This window comes from Mustela erminea, chromosome 8 (genome assembly GCF_009829155.1).
Source record: "Mustela erminea isolate mMusErm1 chromosome 8, mMusErm1.Pri, whole genome shotgun sequence".
In the NCBI taxonomy this organism is placed as follows: Eukaryota; Metazoa; Chordata; class Mammalia; order Carnivora; family Mustelidae; genus Mustela; species Mustela erminea.
Genome location: NC_045621.1, coordinates 65,874,769 through 65,897,346, shown reverse-complemented (window position 1 = coordinate 65,897,346; position 22,578 = coordinate 65,874,769). Strand labels below are relative to the sequence as shown.

The following is a 22,578-nucleotide window of genomic DNA, read 5'->3' as shown; positions in this document are numbered from 1 at the left end:
ATGAGTTAATTTTTATCTATTGTTTAACCCATGACTCCTGTGAAAACAAAAAATTTTAAGTACATGTATACTCCTCACTTTCTCCTGTCCTGGTCCTAAGTTATATCCATCTCTTACCCCCAGTCATTCATTATAGGTTTCTAGACATCAACATATAACTTCAGATTCTAACTATTATCTAAAAATAAGGAAATTACTAGATAGGAAAAAAATTTTTATACATAGTATACAAGGCTCAATTAATGTCTTGAAGTTGTCTTTCCTTTAAAAAAGAGAGGGTATAAAATATTATTTCCTTAAGGATTTCAATAGAAAACAGAAGTGAACAAAAGCAGAGACATTTATTATTTATGCTTACCTTGTCTTTATTATTCACTCAATGTCTATTCTAGTGTGATACCTCTATCTAAAATACTGAGACTGGGTGGCAAAGTGAGTTAAGCCTCTGCCTTTGGCTCAGGTCATGAATCAGAGGGTTCTGGGATCCCGTCCCATGTTGGGCTCCCTGCTCAGTGGGGAGTCTGCTTCCCAGCTCCTTCTGCCCCTTCCCTTGCCCATGCTATCTCTGTCTCTCTCTCTCAAATAAATAAAATCTTTTGAAAATAAAATAAAATACTAATTTTATATTATCTCCTTTTTATTTATTTTTTATTTTTTAAAAAGATTTTATTTATTTATTTGACAGAGATCACAAGTACACAGAGAGGCAGGTGGAATGGGGAGGGGAAGCAGGCTCCCTGCTGAGCAGAGAGCCCGATGCGGGGCTCGGTCCCAGGACCCTGGGATCATGACCTGAGCTGAAGGCAGAGGTTTTAACCCACTGAGTCACCCAGGCGCCCCTATTATCTCCTTTTTAAAATTAAAATTCTCATCTTCTCTGAAACATGGATCTTCTTTTACCAGTTCTATTTCTACCAATGATATCATCCTACCAGTTAACTGTTCTACAAATATTTATTAGGCGACCAGTCTATATCAGGTACTTTCTAGGAACTAGCAATTCAAAGAAAAATAAGGAACAATTTTTGCTTTTGGAGCCCCCCATTCAGACATATTAAACAAACAAAAGTGATAAATATGGTGACTGTTAGAGACCATGGCAAAAGTACTGTCATATAACACAACAGACGGAGGGGATTAGAACTGAAGAAGAAGGATTATCAGACAAAGCTTTACAGAAGAGGTACACTTATCTTAGCAAAGCCTTGAGGAGTGATTAATTCAACAGGAGAAGGATAGGAAAACTGCTTTAGATAAAAGTAATAGTAATAAGAAATAACACAGATGTTTAAAAACAGCTGTCTTCCCAATAAGCTTATCAATTCCTTGTCTATCTTAAAATTCCTTTATATCTTTCAAGTCTAGGGCTATGATTATTTAAGACATTCAATAAAAGCCTAATGACCTAAAACCAACTTAAAGTAGCATATTAATAACCTAGCTTTGTTAACTGAAGTATTTTTGCTTTTAGAATCATAAACATAAGGAAACCATTTATTCAACAAAATTAGTTTAGTATATGCTCCCCCAAACCACTGACCTGAAATTTTTAATTCTTCATTATTCTCTTACCCTATTAACATATCACCCCTATGTCAAGTGGGCAATACTACTCTTTTTACGTACCTTTCCTTGTTCTGCATGTCTTTCAGTAAATGAATTTATCTCAAGACACCACTGAGATATAATATCAAATGCTGGAACTGGCCAATCCAGACAAGAGGCACTGATGAATGGATGTTCTGTTTGGTAAAATGTTGGCAGAAGTCCCAGGCAGCTGGAAAGAACCGAAAATTCTTCTTCTTCCTTTTAGACATGAAACAGAAAATTCTCAAGGCATTTCATAAAGAACAGTTCCCATTATAGATATTTTAAATGTCATCCTCATCAGTTACTTTTGGACAGTAAGAAAATTTTCTCAACGGAGTCAAGTAAAGGAAAGTATAGGGAGTAGAAGGAGAAAAGAAGAGATAATAGGTTCCCAGCTTTCTATCCAAATATCCCACAGTATTTCTCATTGAAATTTAAATCTTAAGTGATTTAAGATAGCATCTGCTTCTTCTATACATTTATTTTTTAAATAGTGTTGCACATTTCTGGTGAATAATACAGTCTATAGAATCTAGCCACTCTATGAGAGCAAATGTTTTGGGGGCAAAGGGAAAGTAACTTTTGGGTAAAAAGACATAGGCTGTCAGTGTGGCTGAAGAACAGTGAAAATATGGAATTCACAAGATGCAGTACAAAATAATATGCCAGGACCCTAAATGGGTATGAAACTCCAAAAGAGGGTGGAGTTTTTAAAAACTTGAGAGATCTAAGTGCCAGCTAAGTTGAAGTTCTATCAGTAATAAGAGAAACGAAGAAATCAGTGAGCTAAAGGACTCAAATCCTGTGTTTTAAAGGACTTTGTTAGTCTTATAAACACCAAAATACACCCCCCACTCCCACTCTTTTTAACTAAAGACTATTTAGGAGGCTAATATGTTTACTTTCCCCTGTCCACTGATCAATTCCTCTCATCCTTCAAATGACAGCTCCCGAGGGAATCCTTCCCTCACCAAACTTAAAGACCCCTTAGATTACTCAGCTCCAATCAGCTAAAGTTAACCCGTCCATACTTTGTAAACACTTCTCTTCTTGTGTTTATATTTTCTAATAATTAATTTAAAAATAAATTAGCATTTCCTGTAAGACTATGGGAATAGTACCTTGGGATAGGGGCTCTGTTTTCCCCCTGCTTGGCACATAGTAAACATTCAAACATCTGTTTGCAAAATTGAACTAATTATGTAGATTAAGTATAAATTCTAAAATAAATGTGCTACAAAGAAAAAAAATAAAGATAAAAAAGTAAAATGAAAAAGGCTGAAAAAGATGTTAATTTTTATAATCTCTAGAAATGAGGCTATACATCTCCCATTTTTCTAGCAACAATAAAGAAGCCATCTTAAAAAAAACAATATAATTGAGGTGTATTACACATACCATAAAATTTGCCCACTTTAAGTGTAGTTTGATGAATTCTGACAAATGTATAGTCAGGTAACCACTACTACAATAAAACTTCAGAACAACTCCATCCCCTCCAAAAATTTTGCTTTTGCCTATATGCAATCAATTCCAGTTCCTACTCCTGGCCCCAAGGAACCACTAATCATGCTTTCTGTCTTTATAGTAATGGATTTTTTAAAAATTTCACATAAATAGAATCAAACAGTATGTGTGTGTATATGTGAGAGTGTGTGTGTGTGTGTGTGTGTGTGGTCTTTTGTGCCTGTCCTCCTTTCACTGAGCATATTTTGAGACTCATTCATGTTATTGTATCAGCAGTCCATTCCTTTTTACTGCTGAGTAGTATTATACTGTTTGGATATACCACATTTTATTCATGTGTTTACTTGCGAGTGAATTCTGGGTTGCTTAGTTTTTGACTACTACAAATTAAGCTGTTTTAAACATTTATGTAAGTCTTTATGTGAACATATGTTCTATTTCTTTTGGTAGATACCTAGGAGTAGAATTGTTGGGTTGTACAGTAAATGCATGCTCAGCTTTTAAAAGAAATTGCCAAACTTTTTTCAAATTTGACTATGTACTACATCAAAAACTAATGATGTACTGTTTGGTGGCTAACATAACATAATAAAAATTTATATAAAAAAAATTTGACTATGCCATTTTGCATTATCGTCAGCAATGAGTGAGAGTTTCAGGTACTCCAAATCCTCATCACTTGTGACATTAGTTTGTACACTGCCTCTTTTACTTGCTTTGGGCCTAATCTGCCCTATTTTTAGCTTCATAAAATAGAAATTTAGATGAATGACTTGAGAACCTTCTTCACTTGAAGCTGTATCTCTCCAAGAATTATTTCAGTGACATGCTGCTTTTTTTGCTATGCTGTGTTTTTCATTTTCACTCAGTTTAAGTATTTTCTAATTTCCTTGGGATTTCTGCTTTAAGTTATTCAAAAGTATGTTGCTTAATTCCCACACATTTGGGGATTTCCATATTTTTTTGTTAATGACTTTAACTCTTATGTGGTCAGAAAATATGCTATATGATTTCAACTCTTCTAAATATATTGATAACTTGCATTATGGCTTGGCATATAGCATATTCTGAGGAATGCTCATGTGCACTTGTAAAAAATATGCATTCTGTTATTTTTTGGTGAAGTATTCTATAGATGTTAATGACACAAGTTGATTGATAGTACTGTTCAGGTGTCATTTATACTGTCTCCTTATCATTGACTAGTAAGAAAGAACACTGGAATGTCCAGCTATAATTGTGGATCTATTTTTTCTTTCAATTCTGTCAATTTCTGTTTATGTGTTTTGGGGTTTTGTTGTTTCGTGCATATATATTTTTAACTGTTATATTTTCCTGCTGTGTTGAGAAAGGGCATTTATTTCCAATGTAAGGCACAGAAATAACTTGAGAAAAAGGGAACTACCAATGGTAGAAAAATTGCAATATTTTTCATCTTATGATAGGAAATTGAACAATAAATAAAAATTAACAAAGAACTACATAAATGAATTTTTTTTTCTCCTGGCATTCATAGACTACTACAGGATTACTTGGCTTATCTTTATGCAGCAGATGTTGAGTCCAAATGTGGGTCACTAAAATGAGAGATACCCTAGTTAAGGAAAAACTTATGAAAGAAAAATAAAAGTTTCTCACTTGACTTAGATAAAATAGAGTGGAAGATTATTCTAAACAAAGAAAAATCATGAGATACTTTAAAGATCAGATAATAAATTATCTTTTACTTGTATTCATTTTCTAATTATTTTCAAAAGAAACATATAACAAGTAACCTGTAGTAAAAGAAATAAAATGGCTCCTAAATATGGAAATGCTCACCCTTAGGAGAAATGCTAATTAAAACTACACTGAAATATATTTTACCTAATCAAAAGATCTAGAGGCAAAGATCAAATAGTTTGAGAACACACTGCACAGACACATGATTAGGGAAACTCTCATACATTACTATTAATGTAATTGATATAATTTTGGTGAAAGGCATTTGGTAATAACCATCAAAACTACAACTGTATGTAAGAGCTGACACAGCAAACCACTTCTAGGAATTTATCCCACAAATACAATAAAAAAAACCAAGCAAAATGTCTTGCATGTGCTATTACTCATTGTTTTATCATTTATAAATAGCAAAGGATCATAAATAACCCAAATGTTTACTAATAAAGGACTGATTAAATACATCCTGGTATATCATACAATGAAATATTCTTAATCTGTAGAACAGAATAAGAAAGGTCTTCATACATTGAATATGAAATGATCTCTAAGATACACTCTTAAGTGGGGAAAAAATGCAAGCTATACAACAGTATGTTTAAAAGGGGCTAAAGAAAAAATACACCCCTCTATAGACATATTTTTTGGTATATGTTTATCTGGAATAATACAGAGTAAACTGATAGCACCTAATAGTGACTGAGCGGCTAGGAAAAGGAGTAAAATAGAAATTTCTTTATTAGAAAATAACATAGAGATGGGGCACCTGGGTGGCTCAGTGGGTTAAGCCTCTGCCTTCGGCTCAGGTCATGATCTCAGGGTCCTGGGATCGAGCCCCGCATCAGGCTCTCTGTCAGCAGGGAGCCTGCTCCCTCCCCCACCCCTCCTGCCTCTCTGTCTACTTGTGCTCTCTCTCTATCAAATAAATAAGTAAAATCTTAAAAAAAAGAAAATAACACAGAGAAATGGAAAGACATTCCATGATGATGCACTGGAACAATAAATATTGTTAAAATGTCTACACTACCAAAGCAATTTACATATTTAATACAATCCCTATCAAAATACCAACTGCATTTTTCACAGAGCTAGAATAAACAATCCTAAAATTTGTATGGAACCACAGAAGACCTCAAATAGCCAAAGCAACCTTGAAAACGAAAAGCAAAACTGGAGATGTCTCAATTCCGGACTTCAAGTTATATTACAATTCTGTTGTGATCAAAACAGTATGGTACTAGCACAAAAATGGACAACAGATCAATAGAACAGAAAAGAAAACCCAGAACTACTTGGCCAATTAAACTTTGACAAGGCAGGAAAGAATATTCAATGGAAAAAAGACAGTCTCTTCAACAAATGGTGTTGGGGAAACTGGACAGCAGCATGCAAAAGAATAAAACTGGACCACTTTCTTACACCACACACAAAAGTAAATTCAAAATGGATTAAAGACCTAAATGTGAGACCCCAAACCATAAAAATCCTAGAGGAGAACATAGGCAGTAACTTCTTTGACATTAACAATACCAACTTCTTTCTAGATATGTCTCTCAAGACAAGGGAAACAAAAGCAAAAATAAACAATTGGGACTTCATCACTATAAAGGCTCCTGCACAGTGAAGGAAACAATCAACAAAATAAAAAGGCAACCTACAGAATGGGAGAAGATATTTGCAAATGGTGTATCTGATAAAAGGTCAGTAGCCAGAATCTATAAAGAACTTACAAAACTCAACACCTAAAAACCAAATAATCCAATTAAAATATGGGCAGAAGAGATGAATAGACATTTTCCTAAAGAAGACATCCAGATGGCCAAAAGACATACGAAAAGACGACTAGTATCACTCATCATCAGGGAAACGCAAATCAAAACTACAATGAGATACCACCTCATACCTGCCAGAATGGCTAATATCAAAAACACAAGAAACAAATGTTGGCAAGAATGTGGAGAAAAAGGAAACCCCTGTACTGTTGGTGGGAGTGCAAACTGTTGCAGTCATTCTGGAAAACAGTATGGAGGTTCCTCAAAGAGTTAAAAATTGAACTGCCCTAGACCTAGCAACTATATTACTGGATATTTACTCAAAAAATACAAAAATACTTAATCGAAGGGATACATGCAGCCCAATGTCCATAGCAGCATTATTTATAATAGCCAAATTATGGAAACAGTCCAAGTGTCCAATGACTGATGAATGGATAAAGAAGATGTGGTCTGTCTATATGTTTATATATATATAATGGAATATTACTCAGCCATAAAAAGGAATGAAATCTTGCCATGTGCAAGGCCATGGGTAGATCTAGAAACTATTATGCTAAGTAAAATAAGTCACAGAAAGACAAATACTATATGATTTCACTCATACACTGAATTTAAGGACCAAAACAAATGATCATGGGGGTAGGGAGGCAAACCAAAAAACAGACTCTGAACGTGGAAAACAAACTGATGGTTACTGGATGGGAAGTAGGGCAGGGATCAAAGAGGTGATGGGGATTATATATATAAGCAAATATAAATACCACTATTTCTCCCCTATCTGTATTTAATACAAGCATGCCTCGCCTTTGGTCACTTAATATATTTTTGAGATTTTTCCAGATTGGTACATAGAAAACTTTCTATTCTTTTCTTTTCTGCAGAGTTCCAGTGTCTAGCCAGTTTCTAATAGATGGAAACATTTTCAATTTTTTTTTTTTTGCTATTTCAGTATGTCTATTCAGCTATCAATAAATTATTAGCAGTAATACTAGTAATAGTACAACTAATAATATTAGTACTATTATTGTGGTATAAGAGACATCTATAGGTAGAGTATTCATAATTACACCGAAATTCAAAGAGACTATAATATGCAATATTATAGTGGTTTTTATAGACTTAATACTAGAAGAAAATTACCTGAACTCCTCAAAAATATTTTGTATAGCAAGCGGCAGCACAGCTCAGAGGTTAATAGTGCAGATTGGGCATCTAGACTAAATGTGTTCAAATCCTGGCTGCTTTAAATACTAGCTGTGAATCTTGGGCAAGTTATTCATCTCTCTGTTTCTGTTTCCTTGTCTGCAAAGTGAGGATCGTAACAGCTACCTCATAGTTGTTGGGAAACTTACATGAATTTAAGTGCAAAGCACTTAAAACAGTGTTAGCATGTGTCAATACACAATAAATGCTAGGTATCATTATAATCATTCATGGAAAAACTACTGTTGACAGAAGAAAGAAAAAAATAACTAAAGGAGATACAGTAGAGCACTGTTTTTCAAATTTGGCGGGGGGGGGGGGTTGGTAATCATAGTTTCCTATAAGAGCACTGCTGGGTATTTACCCCGAAGATACAGATGTAGTGAAAAGAAGGGCCATCTGTACCCCACTGTTCAGAGCAGCAATGTCCAAAATGGCCAAACAGTGGAAAGAGCCAAGACGCCCTTCAATAGATGAATGGATAAAGAAGATGTGGTCCACAGATACAATGGAATATTAGACCTCCATCAGAAAGGATGAATACCCAACTTTTGTATCAACATGTACGGGACTGGAGGAGATTATGCTGAGTGAAGTAAGTCAAGCAGAGAGAGTCAATTATCATATGTTTCACTTACTTGTGGAGCATAAGGAATAACATGGAGGACATTAGGAAAAGGAAATGAAAAGTGAACTGAAGGAAATGAGAGGGGGAGAAGAGCCATGAAAGACTGCAGACTTTGAGAAACAAACTGAGGGTTTTAGAGGGGAGGAGAGTGTGGGATGGGCGAGCCTGGTGGTAGGTACTTTGGAGGGCATGTATTGCATGGAGCACTGGGTGTGCTGCATAAACAAGGACTCTTGGAACACTAAAAAAATAAAGAAGAAATAGTCTGATAACCATTTTCTTCCATGAAAACTACATATGTACAAACATCTTATGAACAATGCTCTGGAATTCAAAAATTACCTGAAATTCCTGTGGAAGGGACTGTGTCCTCTGTATTTATGCAGAGGATAAATGTGAGAGGCTGCATTTAAGTTGGAGAAAATATAAGAGAACCATATAGACTACAATAATTAGCCCTATTATGGTAGTAGAAATAGTGTTTGACTAAAACATTTAACTAAATTGGGAAGGTCTAATAGATTAACGTGGAGAGTACTGTGGAGAGTTTCCTATAAGAGCACTGCTGGGTATTTACCCCGAATGTTTTGTTGGAATATGTACTATGTATCACTCTTGATGAATTCCCATGCTTACCAAAATGTTAAAAAATTTTAAAAATTTATTGTTAAACTCAAGAGTCTCCTGGCTATTAGAAATAATTACTGAATTTATTAGCAAAATGGTTAAATGTAGATGATTAATGTTCAAAATTTCTGAATGGATTTCTACATTTTAGCAATATATTAGAAAATAAAATTTCAAATGATTCCACTTATAATATTAAAAAATTTAATTATATTAAATTCAAACACAAACCAAAGGCATGCACAGAAAACTTGAGAAGAATTCTCTTTGGGATAGGGCAGGAAAAAATGGATGCTGCCTGTTACTTACACTGCTCAAAATTCCAACTGGACATGTATTGAGACAAGAACAGAAAAATAAAGATTTGAAGAAAAGGGACAATACTGTCTTTATTCTCAGATGATATGATCATAATTACATAAAATATCTAAAAGAAGCAACAGGCAATGGTGGTGGGTATTAAGGAGGGCACATATTGCATGGAGCACTGGGTGTGGTGCATAAACAATGAATCTTGGAACACCGAAAAAAAAAATAAAATAAAACAAAATTACCAAAAAAAAAAAAAAAGGGGGAATCAACAAACTATTAGAACCAATAAGAGAATTCAGCAAGTGGCCAGCCACAAGAACACACCAAAATCAATAGTATTATTCCATTCCAGCAAGAAGTAATCAATGTGCAATAGAAATAAGACATCATTTAGATAGAAACTGAAACCATAAAGCCTCTAGGATTCACTTTATAAAGAACGCTCCAGACTTTAAAATGACAATTTTAAAAAGTTCTATAAGAAATATTAAAAGAAGACCTGAATGGACATATAAACTATATTCAATGCCTTAAAACTACATGTTCAAAGTAATTCTAATCTATCATCTTATAGGATTTTGGAAGAAAATTTATAAATTGATTATAAAATTATTTATGATTACGGATTATAAAATTATTATTATTATTATTATTCAAGGCTCCCGGGCTCAAAACCCTAGTACAGTCTGACTCATCTTCCTGGACTCCCTACATGTTCAACTAAAATCCTGACTATTCCATTTCTGAAATCTCTAATTTCTCCCTATTCTCTCCAACTAGCTTCTCCATTCCTAATACCCCCAGTTTCCATTCTCCATTCCTCATACGCCCAAATCGGTCTTATTTTAGTATGAAATTATATACTAAAATAAAAATTGAATCATGTCACATTTTGGTCTCAAATCTTTCAATGGTCCAAATTCCTTCATGTGAAATTCAAGATCCATTACAACTTTACTTTAATCTATTTCTAACACTATGTAGCATTGTTTCTTTTTGTGCCTCCTAATTGATGCATTTCTTTCCTGTTCTAAGCACATGCCTGGTATGCTACTACAAGCATCACAGTCAACACCCAGCCAGCTTTCAACGCCCAGTTCAAGAGCTTCTGCTTCAGGATAATTTCCAACTTATGGGATAAAAATACCTTAATAACAAACAAAAAAAACCCAAATGACAAAATAAACCATATAAGGCAATAGGCACACCAAAGAATCATAACCTATGGCCTTTAAATATGAATGGAGAAAAGTTAATGAAGGAGGCAGTAGATTTTTTTCTATTAATCTCCATGCCTGAGGGTGCTCATACAGTGGTTCCCTGCCCTACCCCCCCCCATGACAGTTTCGCCTTCTGTGATTTCAGTTACTGGTATCAACTGTAGTTTAGAAACAGATGATCCATCTTCTGACATATGGTCAGAAGGCCAATAATAGTCTAACTCAACATTATAATGCATACACATCATTCATTTCATCTCAACATGCAGGCATTTTATCATCTCACATCATCACAAGAAGGGTAAGTACACTACAGTAAAATATTTTAAGAGAGAGACTGTACTCACATAACTTTCATTATAGTATATCGTTATATGTATCTATTGTTATATGTCCCATTATTATTGTTAATCTCTTAAAGTGCCTAATTTATAAATTATAGTATCATATGTATCTATGTATAGAAAACAAAAAACCAGTATATGTAGGGTTTGGTACAAGCCCTGGTTTCAGGCATCCACTGGGGGTCTTAGAACATATCCCCTGCAGATAAAGGGGAACTACTGTACACCAAAGGAAATTTAAGTTGAAATTTAAAAATAACTATGAAAGAGAATACCTAATGGATGGAACATTTTTAATTTATTCAATATCCATAAGCTTTAAATGTTTTGAGGATAAATGTGCAGAGTTTATCTTAAATCACATTAAAAAAGCAAAGAATCTAAACTATTTAATGCAATGGTCAATTATGTAAGAGAGAAAGAAGGATCAACTGCTTAATTCTGATGTACTGCAGGCTTCAAACACCATATATGTGATAAATGTCTTAATTCCCGTATCAAATTTCCTAGAAACAGATGACAGATAATGTCAGAGTATAATCCTATAAGCAGTTTCACTGACTTACCTTCTGGTTCTCTATTCTGCCACTTTCTTGCCTATTCACATCAACCAGTTTTATAAAATAGATTCAACCAGTGATAATTTGTGTTTCCAAATTTTCAACATAACTATCTACAAATTGAACATTTTCCTGTTCTAAAATTATATAAATGCCATCATGTCTTCAGACAAACAGCTTTCTGACCAACATAACTTTTAAAAGGATAATAAAAGCAGATGACAATCAGTGATTAATATATCAACATAATAAAAATAACGATAAATATATCAATATGAATACTATGGTCCTGTTCAAGTATTGGGCATTATCACTATTCTACAAAAGTGCTCAAGTATCAAGTATTAGTAATATTATCATAAAAGTGAGTAAATACTAGCAAATAAAAAAAAATAACATTAAGAGTAAATGTTCTAAATATTTATTCCTTAGAGTTAGACTAACATACTTACATAACAGTTCTGTATATAGATGTATTATACTACATGTCAGTATATTTCAAAAAATTAATTAATTGTAAAAACAAGACTTCCTATTCTCTACCCCAAATTATACCTGGCAGCTAGGTAAATCTTCCCCAAAAAGGTGGTGCTGAAGAAGGCTGGTGATTCTGAGGAAAGGTAAGCAGAAGTCCTGTAAGTATTTTTCCATGGATTCAGGAGACCACGCAACAGGGCTAACCTAAAGTTAAAAAAGAGAACCTGAACAATTTATTCTGTAATAGATAAAGCTTAAAAATTATATTCATAATGGCAACAATATCTAAATTTTTAACAAATAACCACTACATCTGGAACATACCATTGCACATTCCTGAGTGCCCTCTTCATGGTATAACTTTCCTTTAGATAGTTCACTTATCACAAAGCTCAGTAACACTTCATAAGACTTTTCTGCATCACTTGTATTCTAGGAAAAAATGAAAAATTAGTTCCATCAGTCAATGAAAATTACAGAAAAAAATTACATTGGAAAGAAGACTTTTTAATAAGTAGAGGTATAATGGTGACTACATTTTTTTCACAAATGTAAACTTCAATTCCTCAAAATCTGTGTACAACAGTACACCTCTAGATTTACGATGAAATTGGGTATGTGATAAAACTATCCCAATACTTCTTTATTTCTTCAAGACTTTTTCAAGATTTTATTTAATTATTTGCTAGAGATTAAGAGAGAGAGAGCACACGCAGAAATTGAGGGTACGAGCAGAGGGAGAAGCAGGCTCTGTGAGAGAGAAGCAGGCTCCATGCTGAGCAGGGAGCCTAACCTGGAGCTTGATCCCAGAAGCCAAAGGCCGATGCATAACTGACAGCCACACAGGAGCCTCTCCAATACTTCTTAAAACACAGATGTGGGGCGCCTGGGTGGCTCAGTGGGTTAAAACCTCTGCCTTCAGCTGAGGTCATGATCCCAGGGTCCTGGGATCAAGCCCCACATTGGGCTCTCTGCTCAGCAGGGTGCCTGCTTCCCCCACCTCTCTCTGCCTACTTGTGATCTCTGTCAAATAAACAAATAAAAACTAAAAAAAAAAAAAAAAAGACAGACGTAAATTACATAATGTATGTGTAAATGAACATATGTAAATCATATCTTTTGACCCAGTAATTTCCACTCCTGGAAATTCTTCCTAGAGATATAATCTAAAAGAAAAAAATAACTAAACATTTAAGACACTCACTGCAGCACTATAATACTGAAAACCCAGAAATGACCAACAAGTGAAGCAGCTACCTAAATTATGCCGTCTCAACTCAAAAGAATATTTTATAGGCAGTGAATATGACAAATTTGAGCTATATGAAAAAATGTTCATAATATGATGTGAAAAAAGCCAACAGAAGGAATATATACATATACTCATTACAATAGCAAAATCATACATGCATGAAATGGAAGAAATCACAGACCATAAATTTTTTCCTTTAGAATTTCCCTTGAATTCCTTGAACAGGATTTGTTAAAACAATTTAATGTAAAAATAATATAGGATAATGCTTATTAAAGAATGTATAGATACTTATATTAAATAACTGTTTACAAATTAATTAAGCTTAATGATGCTATATTTTTTATAAGAAAGAAATAATGGCTATTTGTAAATTCAAATTTATGTTAATAAGGTTTTTAGGATATATGCTCATCCTGACAGTCTGATAAGCACTAGTTGTCTGAGCTACAGAATTTGTTATTTGATGATACTTAGTCTTTCTATTGTTTCTCATGGGTAATTGTGCTCTCTTCACCTAGACAGTAAATTCCAAAATGTCAGGAACTATACTTTGTATTTTATATGTTTCCCTTTGCATAACAAAAATCTGATCAATAAGTACCTGCTGTCTAGTTGATAGAATTTATTTTGGTAGCACTGGAGTTTTTGACCTTGGAACTTGTCTAGATAATCAATTCTTTGTATTATCTTTAAACTACTCCTCTTACTGTCATATCACTCAGCCATGTAGTGTTATCATGCCCTGCTTCTAAACTACAAAAACAGTCCTCTGACTCTATAACTGCACTCTTTTTTTTTTTTAAAGATTTTATTTATTGGGCGCCTGGGTGGCTCAGTGGGTTAAGCCGCTGCCTTCGGCTCAGGTCATGATCTCAGGGTCCTGGGATCGAGTCCCGCATCGGGCTCTCTGCTCAGCAGGGAGCCTGCTTCCTCCTCTCTCTCTCTGCCTGCCTCTCTGCCTACTTGTAATCTCTCTCTGTCAAATAAATAAATAAAATCTTTAAAAAAAAAAAAAAAAAAGATTTTATTTATTTATTTGACAGAGAGAGTTCACAGTAAACAGATAGGCAGGCAGAGAGAGAGAGAGGGAAGCAGGCTCCCTGCTGAGCAGAGATCCCGATGCGGGACTCGATCCCAGGATCCTGAGATCATGACCTGAGCCGAAGGCAGCGGCTTAACCCACTGAGCCACCCAGGCGCCCCTATAACTGCACTCTTTAAATCATGTGATCCATCCCACTCTTGCCAAATTAACCAAGCGGATGACCACTTGCCAAATATGATGACCTATAGGTTACATATAATTCACAACAATTAATATACCACTAAATTTAAAACAGCAATACATTATGTTCTTAAAATTAATTTAATCAGAGCTGTTTTTAAATAGGCAGAATTCACTTAAACTCAAAATGCAGAAGACTCGAGATAATATTACCATGATTTTGCTGCTTATAATCAATGTGACATTAATATTAAAGTTTCTAAAAATAGGGTGCCTGGGTGGCTCAGTGGTTAAGCAATTGCCTTCAGCTCAGGTCATGATCCCAGAAACCTGGAATGGAGTCCCGCGTCCGGCTCCCAGCTCCACATGGGAGTTTGCTTCTCCCCCACCGCCCACTCCAAAATAAATAAAATCTTTTTTTTAAAAAAAGTTTCTAAAAATAAACAATTCAGCCTAAAGGCTTCCTAAATTCAGTATACCCTTCAGTAAGAGATTTATAGGACAACAACAGAGAAGTATTTCAAGTCAAATACCTTCTAACTTATGAGGAAAATACCCTCCAATAAAAATAAATGATGTTCAGATCATCCAAGTAAGTTACAGAGTGATAACCAGCTTTTAAGTCATTATTATCAAAATATACCTTAAGCACTTCTTCATACATGGCAGGAACTATATGAGATCAGGAAGTCAAATATAATGTAATATTCACTCTTTTATGGAGAACTTCTGGCCAGAAGATTTATTAGATAAGAAAATAATTTTATTTCGTACATAAGAAGTCTTAGGAGAACATATTATTATATAGGCAATATTTGAATTTACAAGTAAGGTTGTAAAGCTTAAGAGGAGTATTTCTGAGGCCATCGGTGAAAGACTAGAATTAAGATCAAAAGAATCCAAAGAGGGGGCACCTGGGTGGCTCAGTTGGGCGTCTTGCTTTCCCTGGGGTCATGGTCCCAGGGTCCCTGTGTAAGGCTCCCTGCTCAGCAAGGAGTCTATTTTTCCCTCTTCCTCTGTCCCTCCCCACTGTTCGTGCTCTCTCTCTCTCCCAAATAAATAAATAAAATCTTTTTTTTTTTTTATTTTTTTTTTATTTTTTTTTTTTTTAAATATTTTATTTATTTATTTGACAGAGAGAAATTACAAGTACACTGAGAGGCAGGCAGAGAGAGAGAGAGAGAAGGAAGCAGGCTCCCTGCTGAGCAGAGAGCCCGATGCGGGACTCGATCCCAGGACCCTGAGATCATGACCTGAGCCGAAGGCAGCGGCTTAACCCACTGAGCCACCCAGGCGCCCAATAAATAAAATCTTAAGGGAAAAAAGAAAAAGAGAGAATCCAGTGGGAGAGATGGCAAAGATATATGGATTAAATGAAGAAAAGGATCAGAGGTTGAGACATATAACAGTTATGTGTGGGGCAGATACTTTGTCTAAATTATAGTAGTTCTTCAAATTTTGCAAGTAACAGGCCCTTTGAATATGCTGGATGCTATGGTCCCACTCCTCAGCAAAACAAACAAAACAAAAGGAAATGAAAGGAAAGGAAAGGACCTCAGGTTATGAAATCCCAATATAGTCTTTTAACAGAAATTCCACCAATCAAAAAAAAAAAACAATTTAAATCAACTGTAATAATGACTTTTCCAGCACAACAAAACTTCATTATCTTTTAAAAATACATAGTACCTATATTTTTATGGCCCTGGACCAGATTAGAGCTGGCAAAAATCTGTTTTCATTAGAATTATCGTATCTGAAGGATAAGAAAATGAGGGATGTAATGAGTAAGTGAGATTCAATGAAGGAAAGAAGAAGGGGGTGAGAGAAGGAAGTAAAAGAAGAAGGAAACTTTTAAAAAGGAATGAATGATGCAGAACAGTTACAGAAATCACAATGATATGTTTCACTACTTGTAAATATTATTGTTGCTATTATTTATAATCTGCTATATATCTAAATGTTTAGATTATGGAAAAAACTAGAAAGAGTATTTAGAAAAAAGAAAGATAATTATAGAAGGTAAAATTATCCAAGAATGAATTATTTAGTGGCAGGACCTCAGCTTAGCATTCAAGCCAAAACCAATACCCCTAATTATGACATAATGAACTTGGTGATACTATATTAAATTTTTGTATATATAATCATGGTTTGTGAGTAAGCTAGTATAAAAGTGAAGACTATATTGAATTCAGTTCATGTGTAAGTTTACTTTCCTTTGATATAAGTAGATACAATTTTAATACAAACCTTTCAGTAAGGTTTAAAACCTCTTGAAGGGTCTATAAACCAATCAATAGGTTTAATTAACATTGCACTTACTATTTTTTCCTAACAACTTCCCCAATAAACACTGAATTAATTTTCTTATTTTACCTATGCCTCAGCCAAACCACTAAGTCAGTTCTTTAGTTCTACAGTATCACTTTCGTTCTGAAGTCACTGAAAACACTTACGTTTAACTAAACTTGCATACTTTTTCTAAACTGTTTATGTAATTTTAACCAGAAAACTTTAAATTTGCTAAGAACTCATGTATATTTTTGAAGAGGGGAGGGGTGCGGGGCAGAGGAACAGGGACAGAATCTTTAGCAGGCTCCATGCCCAGCACGAAGCCAGACATGGGGCTCAACGCCACAACCTTGCAATCATGACCTGCGTGAAAACCAAGAGCCGAATGCTTAACTGACTAAGCCACCCAGGCTTCCCACTTACGTATTTTTTTAGCATGGAAAAATTAGTATTTGAAGAAGCATAATTAAGAAAAGGCTAGGATTTTTAATTCATTAGTGATGAGTTGAAACCCATCTTTGGATTGACTGGAAACAGGAGCAAGGAGAAGAAAAGATGACAAATAAGTAAAATAGGCAAGTCTGCAGATATTTTATTACTTGCTCACAGGCTGGCACAATTTCTATAATTTCTCTAAATTATAATTTATAATTTACAAGTTTAAGACTTGCAAGCAAAAGCAAAACAAAACTTCCCATATGAAAAGGGAAAAAAGGGGACGCCTGGGTGGCTCAGTTGGTTGGACGACTGCCTTCGGCTCAGGTCATGATCCTGGAGTCCGGGGATCGAGTCCCGCATCGGGCTCCCAGCTCCATGGGGAGTCTGCTTCTCCCTCTGACCTTTTCCTCACTCTCTCTCTCAAATAAATATATAAAATCGTAAAAAAAAAAAAAAAAAAAAAAAGGAAAGAAAGAAAGAAAAGGGAAAAAAGGCCAAGGTTTAAAGATAGATGCAGAAGACCTCATTGATCAGGGAAACATTTTTAACTTTTTTAACCTAAAGGTGCTCCATTTCAATTGAAATACTTTTTTTTCAAAAGTTTTTTTTTTTCCAAAATAAATTTTTTTTCAAAAGTTTTTTTTTCCAAAAGTTTGCCTTTCAAACACCAAATCTCATTTATTCATACCCCCAACTTAAATGAGTTAACCAAACTACTAAATGACAAATTCAGGCAAGACACTAACCTTTTTGAGAGCTCCCGTGTGTTTCCAGGCTGACCTATCTTCCTCATTGCATTTAACTGAAAGTGCCACAAGAGCTTGTGTGTATAGAAGGGTAAAAAGCACCTTCACAATGCAGGTGAAATGGTCTACAAGAGAAAGAGAAGATCATTATTTCTTTGAAATCTAGACATTTTGTACTCAAGACCATTTCACAAGTATATGTCTTTCTTTAAACATGTAATTGGTTTTGTTCAACATTTAAGTAGTTAATAAAATGAGATTATGGGATATTATATTTGCTGCCAATTGATCTGAAACCCTAAAAGCAACATTCCTTTATTCATCCACAGAATATGTAAATGAGAAGCATTTAGCATAGTGTAAAGTGTGTTTTGTTTTAGAAGACCAGAGTGCTAATGTCACTCAACCTTGAATAGCTGTGTAATGTTGGCAAATCCCCTTACTGGACATTATGTGATTAACAACACTGTCTAGGAGCTAGTGTTTAAAACCAACACTTCACCCACTTCTAGTACCATATAAACCTTATAAAGAATACAATAGATAATACAGAACTTCTAAAAAAAATTTTTAAAAAGGAAATACCAATATTTTAGGTACTCTGAGTTTAAAAATTCAATTTAAAACTATAACAATGCAAAAACAGTGGTAACAATATATAAAATGCCTGGTAGCTTCTGGAACATATTCAGTACTTAATAAATGATAGCTCAAAAATCATAATATTTACATCCAGCTAATAATTTAGGAATTTCCTCAACCAAGCCTCGTAACAGTCTCAGTTGGACATGTGAGTTTCAAAAGGATGTGCCTCTATTAACAAAGCTAAAAAGCACCCGGGTCTGAACTTGAATCCACACAGATCATTTTACTGCAGGTTCAGTTTCCTTCTATTGTTGACACTGCTCCACTAATAAATGGGTAGTACCACTTAATTAGTTGCTAAAGTCAGAAACCTCTAGATATCCTTGATACTTTCCTATTTTATTCTCCCCACATGAAAACAATCACTAAGTCCTATCAATTCTACTTTTAATAACTCTCTCAAGTCAGTTCCAACACCCCGGACCAGCCAGACCAGGCTTCTAACCTTTCTTGCCCACACCTATAATCCCAGATTAAAGAGCTGTGTTTGGAGGTCCCCAAGACAACTTCCAAGATGATGATGCACTAGGACCCATAAGACTCAGCATATGGTCTTATGATTTATTAGAACAAGTGATACAAAGTAAAATCAGAGAAGGCAAAAGGTACATTGGGCATAGTCCAGATGAAGCTTCCAGAGTTCTCCACCAGTAGAGTAACACAGGGCATGCTTAATTCCTCTAACAATAGACTGTGAAAGCATGTGAGAAACTGACACCAGGGAAGCTATTTAAAAGAAAGTGCCCAGGGTTTTCATTGGGGGCAGGTCACATAGGCACCCTCTAGCACATATTAAAGTTCTAGCACATATCAAAGCTCTAAACTTCCACGAGGAAAGCAGGTATGTTCAGCATAAACCACTGTTTGTACAGTTTAGACACAGCAAGCCACTCTCATCAGTTCTATGGATGGTGGAAATGATGGAGACCCTCCCCAAATCGTGGTTCCCAGATGCCAGTCAAGGCCCTGCAAAACTTAACAGTCAAGCCTTTTATGTTAACTCTTTCCTGCACGATGATTTATGTGCATCATCCCTTAACCCCCTGCAATCTACTTTTCTTTTTTTTTTTTTTTTAAAGCAGCCGTGATCCTTATAAAAGAAGCATCTGGGCACCTTTAAGTGGTGACTCCACATCTGTCTGCCTCCCCATGTCTGACACAGCCCCCCAACTCAGCAACAGGGTCCCCAGGGAGCCTGCTCCCTTCCTGAGCCAGGGCTACTGAGACTGTCCTGTGCCTTCTCTCTCCAGGAGCTCAGAGCTTGTGGCTACAAACCTAGCACCACAAAGCAGATGTTCTGCCTCGGCCCAGCTCTGGCTGAGCAACCCCCACCCCCCCTCCAAAAGAAGTATTTGGTATCCTTCTACTGGGTCTCTGTACAAGTTGAAACACTCTTTCCTTCCTCAGAGCCTGGCTAACTCTTGGTCAGGTGACAACTTAAGTTCACTTACTAAGGAAAATTTTTCCTGATTTTAGAGTGAGTGAGTGGTATGTGTATGCACATATACACACGCACTGCCTTGGACTCATGTTGGTAGGTTGGGGTGGGAACCTGACATAGCTGAGCAAGTTGGAGTGCCCATCTGGGATCTTTCTAACTAGAGGTAAATGGAAGGTATAAAGATGTGAGCCTGGACGAGCCCCTGGTCCATGGCAGAGACTGTCTAAAGTAACACTGGATGAAGCAGACTCAGAGAGAGGAGACCCAAGACAACAAAAACCCTGTCAGCATCCAAAGCCCTGGTTCTGATAATTCCCACGACTACCCTCAAATCTACAGTTTGGTAATGTGAGTCCATCAGTGTTCTTACTCTGTGCTTTTAAGCCAAATGTTTTAAATGTCTTAACACCTAGGTGATGAACACATGCAGGATTCAGACAATAAGAACTTACAATCTGGAGAGAGAGAAAGAGACAGACAGATGACCACACACATGCACATGGTATACTGGGAGGAAATAAGAGGAGGAACTAATGGAGATAAGGACAGGGCATAGAAAAAAAAAAGTAAAACCTCCTGTACCAACCAGGAAAGTTAAATCTTGAATAATAAAGAGAAATAAGCCGTTTAATAAGGAAGGCAGGGAAAGGGAGGGGTAAGGAAAAGGGGATTCCAGACAGATGAAGTCATTTCTATGAGGGCACAGAAAAAGCCCAAGATTTACAAGAATTGTAAACTATCCAGTGTAACCAGAATACAAGTAGTGATTTTTGAGAGATGAAGCTAGAAAAGCAATCTTTGTGCTAAAAATGAAAGGCTGTAAACTATAGGCTACCTGTTTGCAGCCTACAGAGATATCTGGTTTGCCTTTACCCTGTTTAGTTTTTAGTCAACTGATGTTTAAAAATAGGATATTTCTTATAGAAGTCTCAAATTCCCCTTATTCTCAAAAAACAGGAAGATCTGACAACACTGGGCACACATTCTTATATGTCAACAATGATCTGAAGCTGAATGATAACTGTCCTCTTCAGCCAAGCATACATTCTAGAGAACTGTCACAGTCCTCCACCCCTGATTATATCAAACCAAAGACTGTTTCACAAGGAGTCAGTACATAGCATTATGGTTAAGAATGAATTTAGGCTATGAAGCCAAATTGTCTAGATTTAACTCTGACTCTTCATATCTTAGGCAGGTTAGCAATACACTTTTGCTTTTATTTCTTCATCTATTTAATGGAGATAATAATCTCACCTACCTTAAAGGGATTAAGTGAAATAAGGTTTATACTTAAATGCCTAAAACAGTAAACAGCAATGGCAATCAGTAAACATCTATTGTTATTAATATTAATATTTATGTTACTTGTTTGATTATCTATAGGCATTTGATTTATAGTCCCTAGACTGGCCAATAATGGAAGCCACTGAAGAACTTCACGCATGAGAATGATATGAGATTTGCATTTTAATACATTCACTGTTGGTTTAAGGTTAAGATGGTGGAAGAGTATGGCAACCGTAAGCTTGCTTCTTCCCTCAAAAACAGCTAGATAAATATCAATCTATCCAAATGTCATTCAGAATACCCAAGAAGTCGATCTGAGGATGACAGAACAAAGCTACATGTCTACAAGCAGAAAAGGTGACCAACTCAAGGAAGGCGGGAGCTGCAGAGTTGATCTTGGGGAGAAAAGAGCCATGGGAGCTGTGGAGGGGTAGGAGCTCTGATTGCAGAGAGAGGAGCAAAAGAGAGAGAATGAAGAGAGAGAAAGAGTAAGAAAGAGAAGGAGAAGGGGCAAGATGGCTGAGAACTAGGAGATCCTGGTTCTACCAGTCCCCTGAATTGAGCTAAATATCTATCAGAACACTCTGAACACCCATGAAATCAGCCTGAGATGTAAGATTATACACTTCTAGATCTCTACAGGAGCTGAAGACACCAGTGGAGAGGTACAGTGGAGTGGGAGCACTTGGGACTGATATCAGAAATAAACAGAAGGGGGGAAAGCCACCAGAAGCGACCCATTGGAAAGAACTACCCCAATACGAAAGTGCCCTGTGCTTGGAGACCAGCATTAACTTGGAGTCTGGTTAAAAGCACTCAAAAAGAACAAAGGGTCTAAAGGCGCAATTGGTAGAATCAGGTGGCCACAGGCACAGACCTAAGCCCACAGTCCCAGGGCAGTCACAGCCGGCACCCCCCCCCATGTCTGAGAGATCCTGGTGGGGGCCCCAGTTGGTGGTCCCTGAGGCCATGGCTTTCTGCTGCTTCCATCACAACTGGGGCTGTGCACATCCCTGCCCGTGCCTGAGAGAGCCTGACGCAGGCTTCTGCAAGAGGTTCCTGGACCCTCAGCCTTCTGTGACCTGCGCTATGAGGTCTGAGTGCACCTGACAAGGGCATGGACTCCAGACAGTGGTCCCGGCAATGGCAGCCACTGGCATCAGGCTTGTCCAGACCAATATCATGGCAGTTTTAATGGCACGGGGGTACAGGGACAAGCGGGGGCCTCGGGTGACCACTGAGATGGTGGCTAGGAGTGCGCACCACCTGTGGGAAATTGCAGTATTCAATGGAGTACCCAGAAGGGGAGTCTGTGTGTT

At 36.2% G+C, this 22,578-nt stretch overlaps 1 protein-coding gene and 1 long non-coding RNA gene across 8 annotated transcripts in view; one reads left to right on the top strand and one right to left on the bottom strand.

Moving 5' to 3' along the window:
• The window catches only part of UBR3 (ubiquitin protein ligase E3 component n-recognin 3), a 237,534-nt gene that overhangs the window by 7,569 nt on the left and 207,387 nt on the right, over positions 1-22,578 (bottom strand). For all 6 annotated transcript variants that reach the window (XM_032355897.1, XM_032355899.1, XM_032355900.1 and 3 more), the window contains 4 exons: positions 17,884-18,008; positions 12,250-12,357; positions 12,004-12,129; positions 1,627-1,806 (listed from right to left, as the gene is read on the bottom strand). In XM_032355897.1, the coding sequence (XP_032211788.1) occupies positions 1,627-1,806; positions 12,004-12,129; positions 12,250-12,357; positions 17,884-18,008 (539 nt within the window). The remainder of the gene's footprint in view (positions 1-1,626; positions 1,807-12,003; positions 12,130-12,249; positions 12,358-17,883; positions 18,009-22,578) is intronic.
• Positions 10,700-22,578, top strand: part of LOC116597750 — a 131,958-nt gene continuing 120,079 nt past the window's right edge. For both annotated transcript variants that reach the window (XR_004288768.1, XR_004288769.1), the window contains exons 1-2: positions 10,700-10,845; positions 12,011-12,068. This is a non-coding gene — a long non-coding RNA (uncharacterized LOC116597750). The remainder of the gene's footprint in view (positions 10,846-12,010; positions 12,069-22,578) is intronic.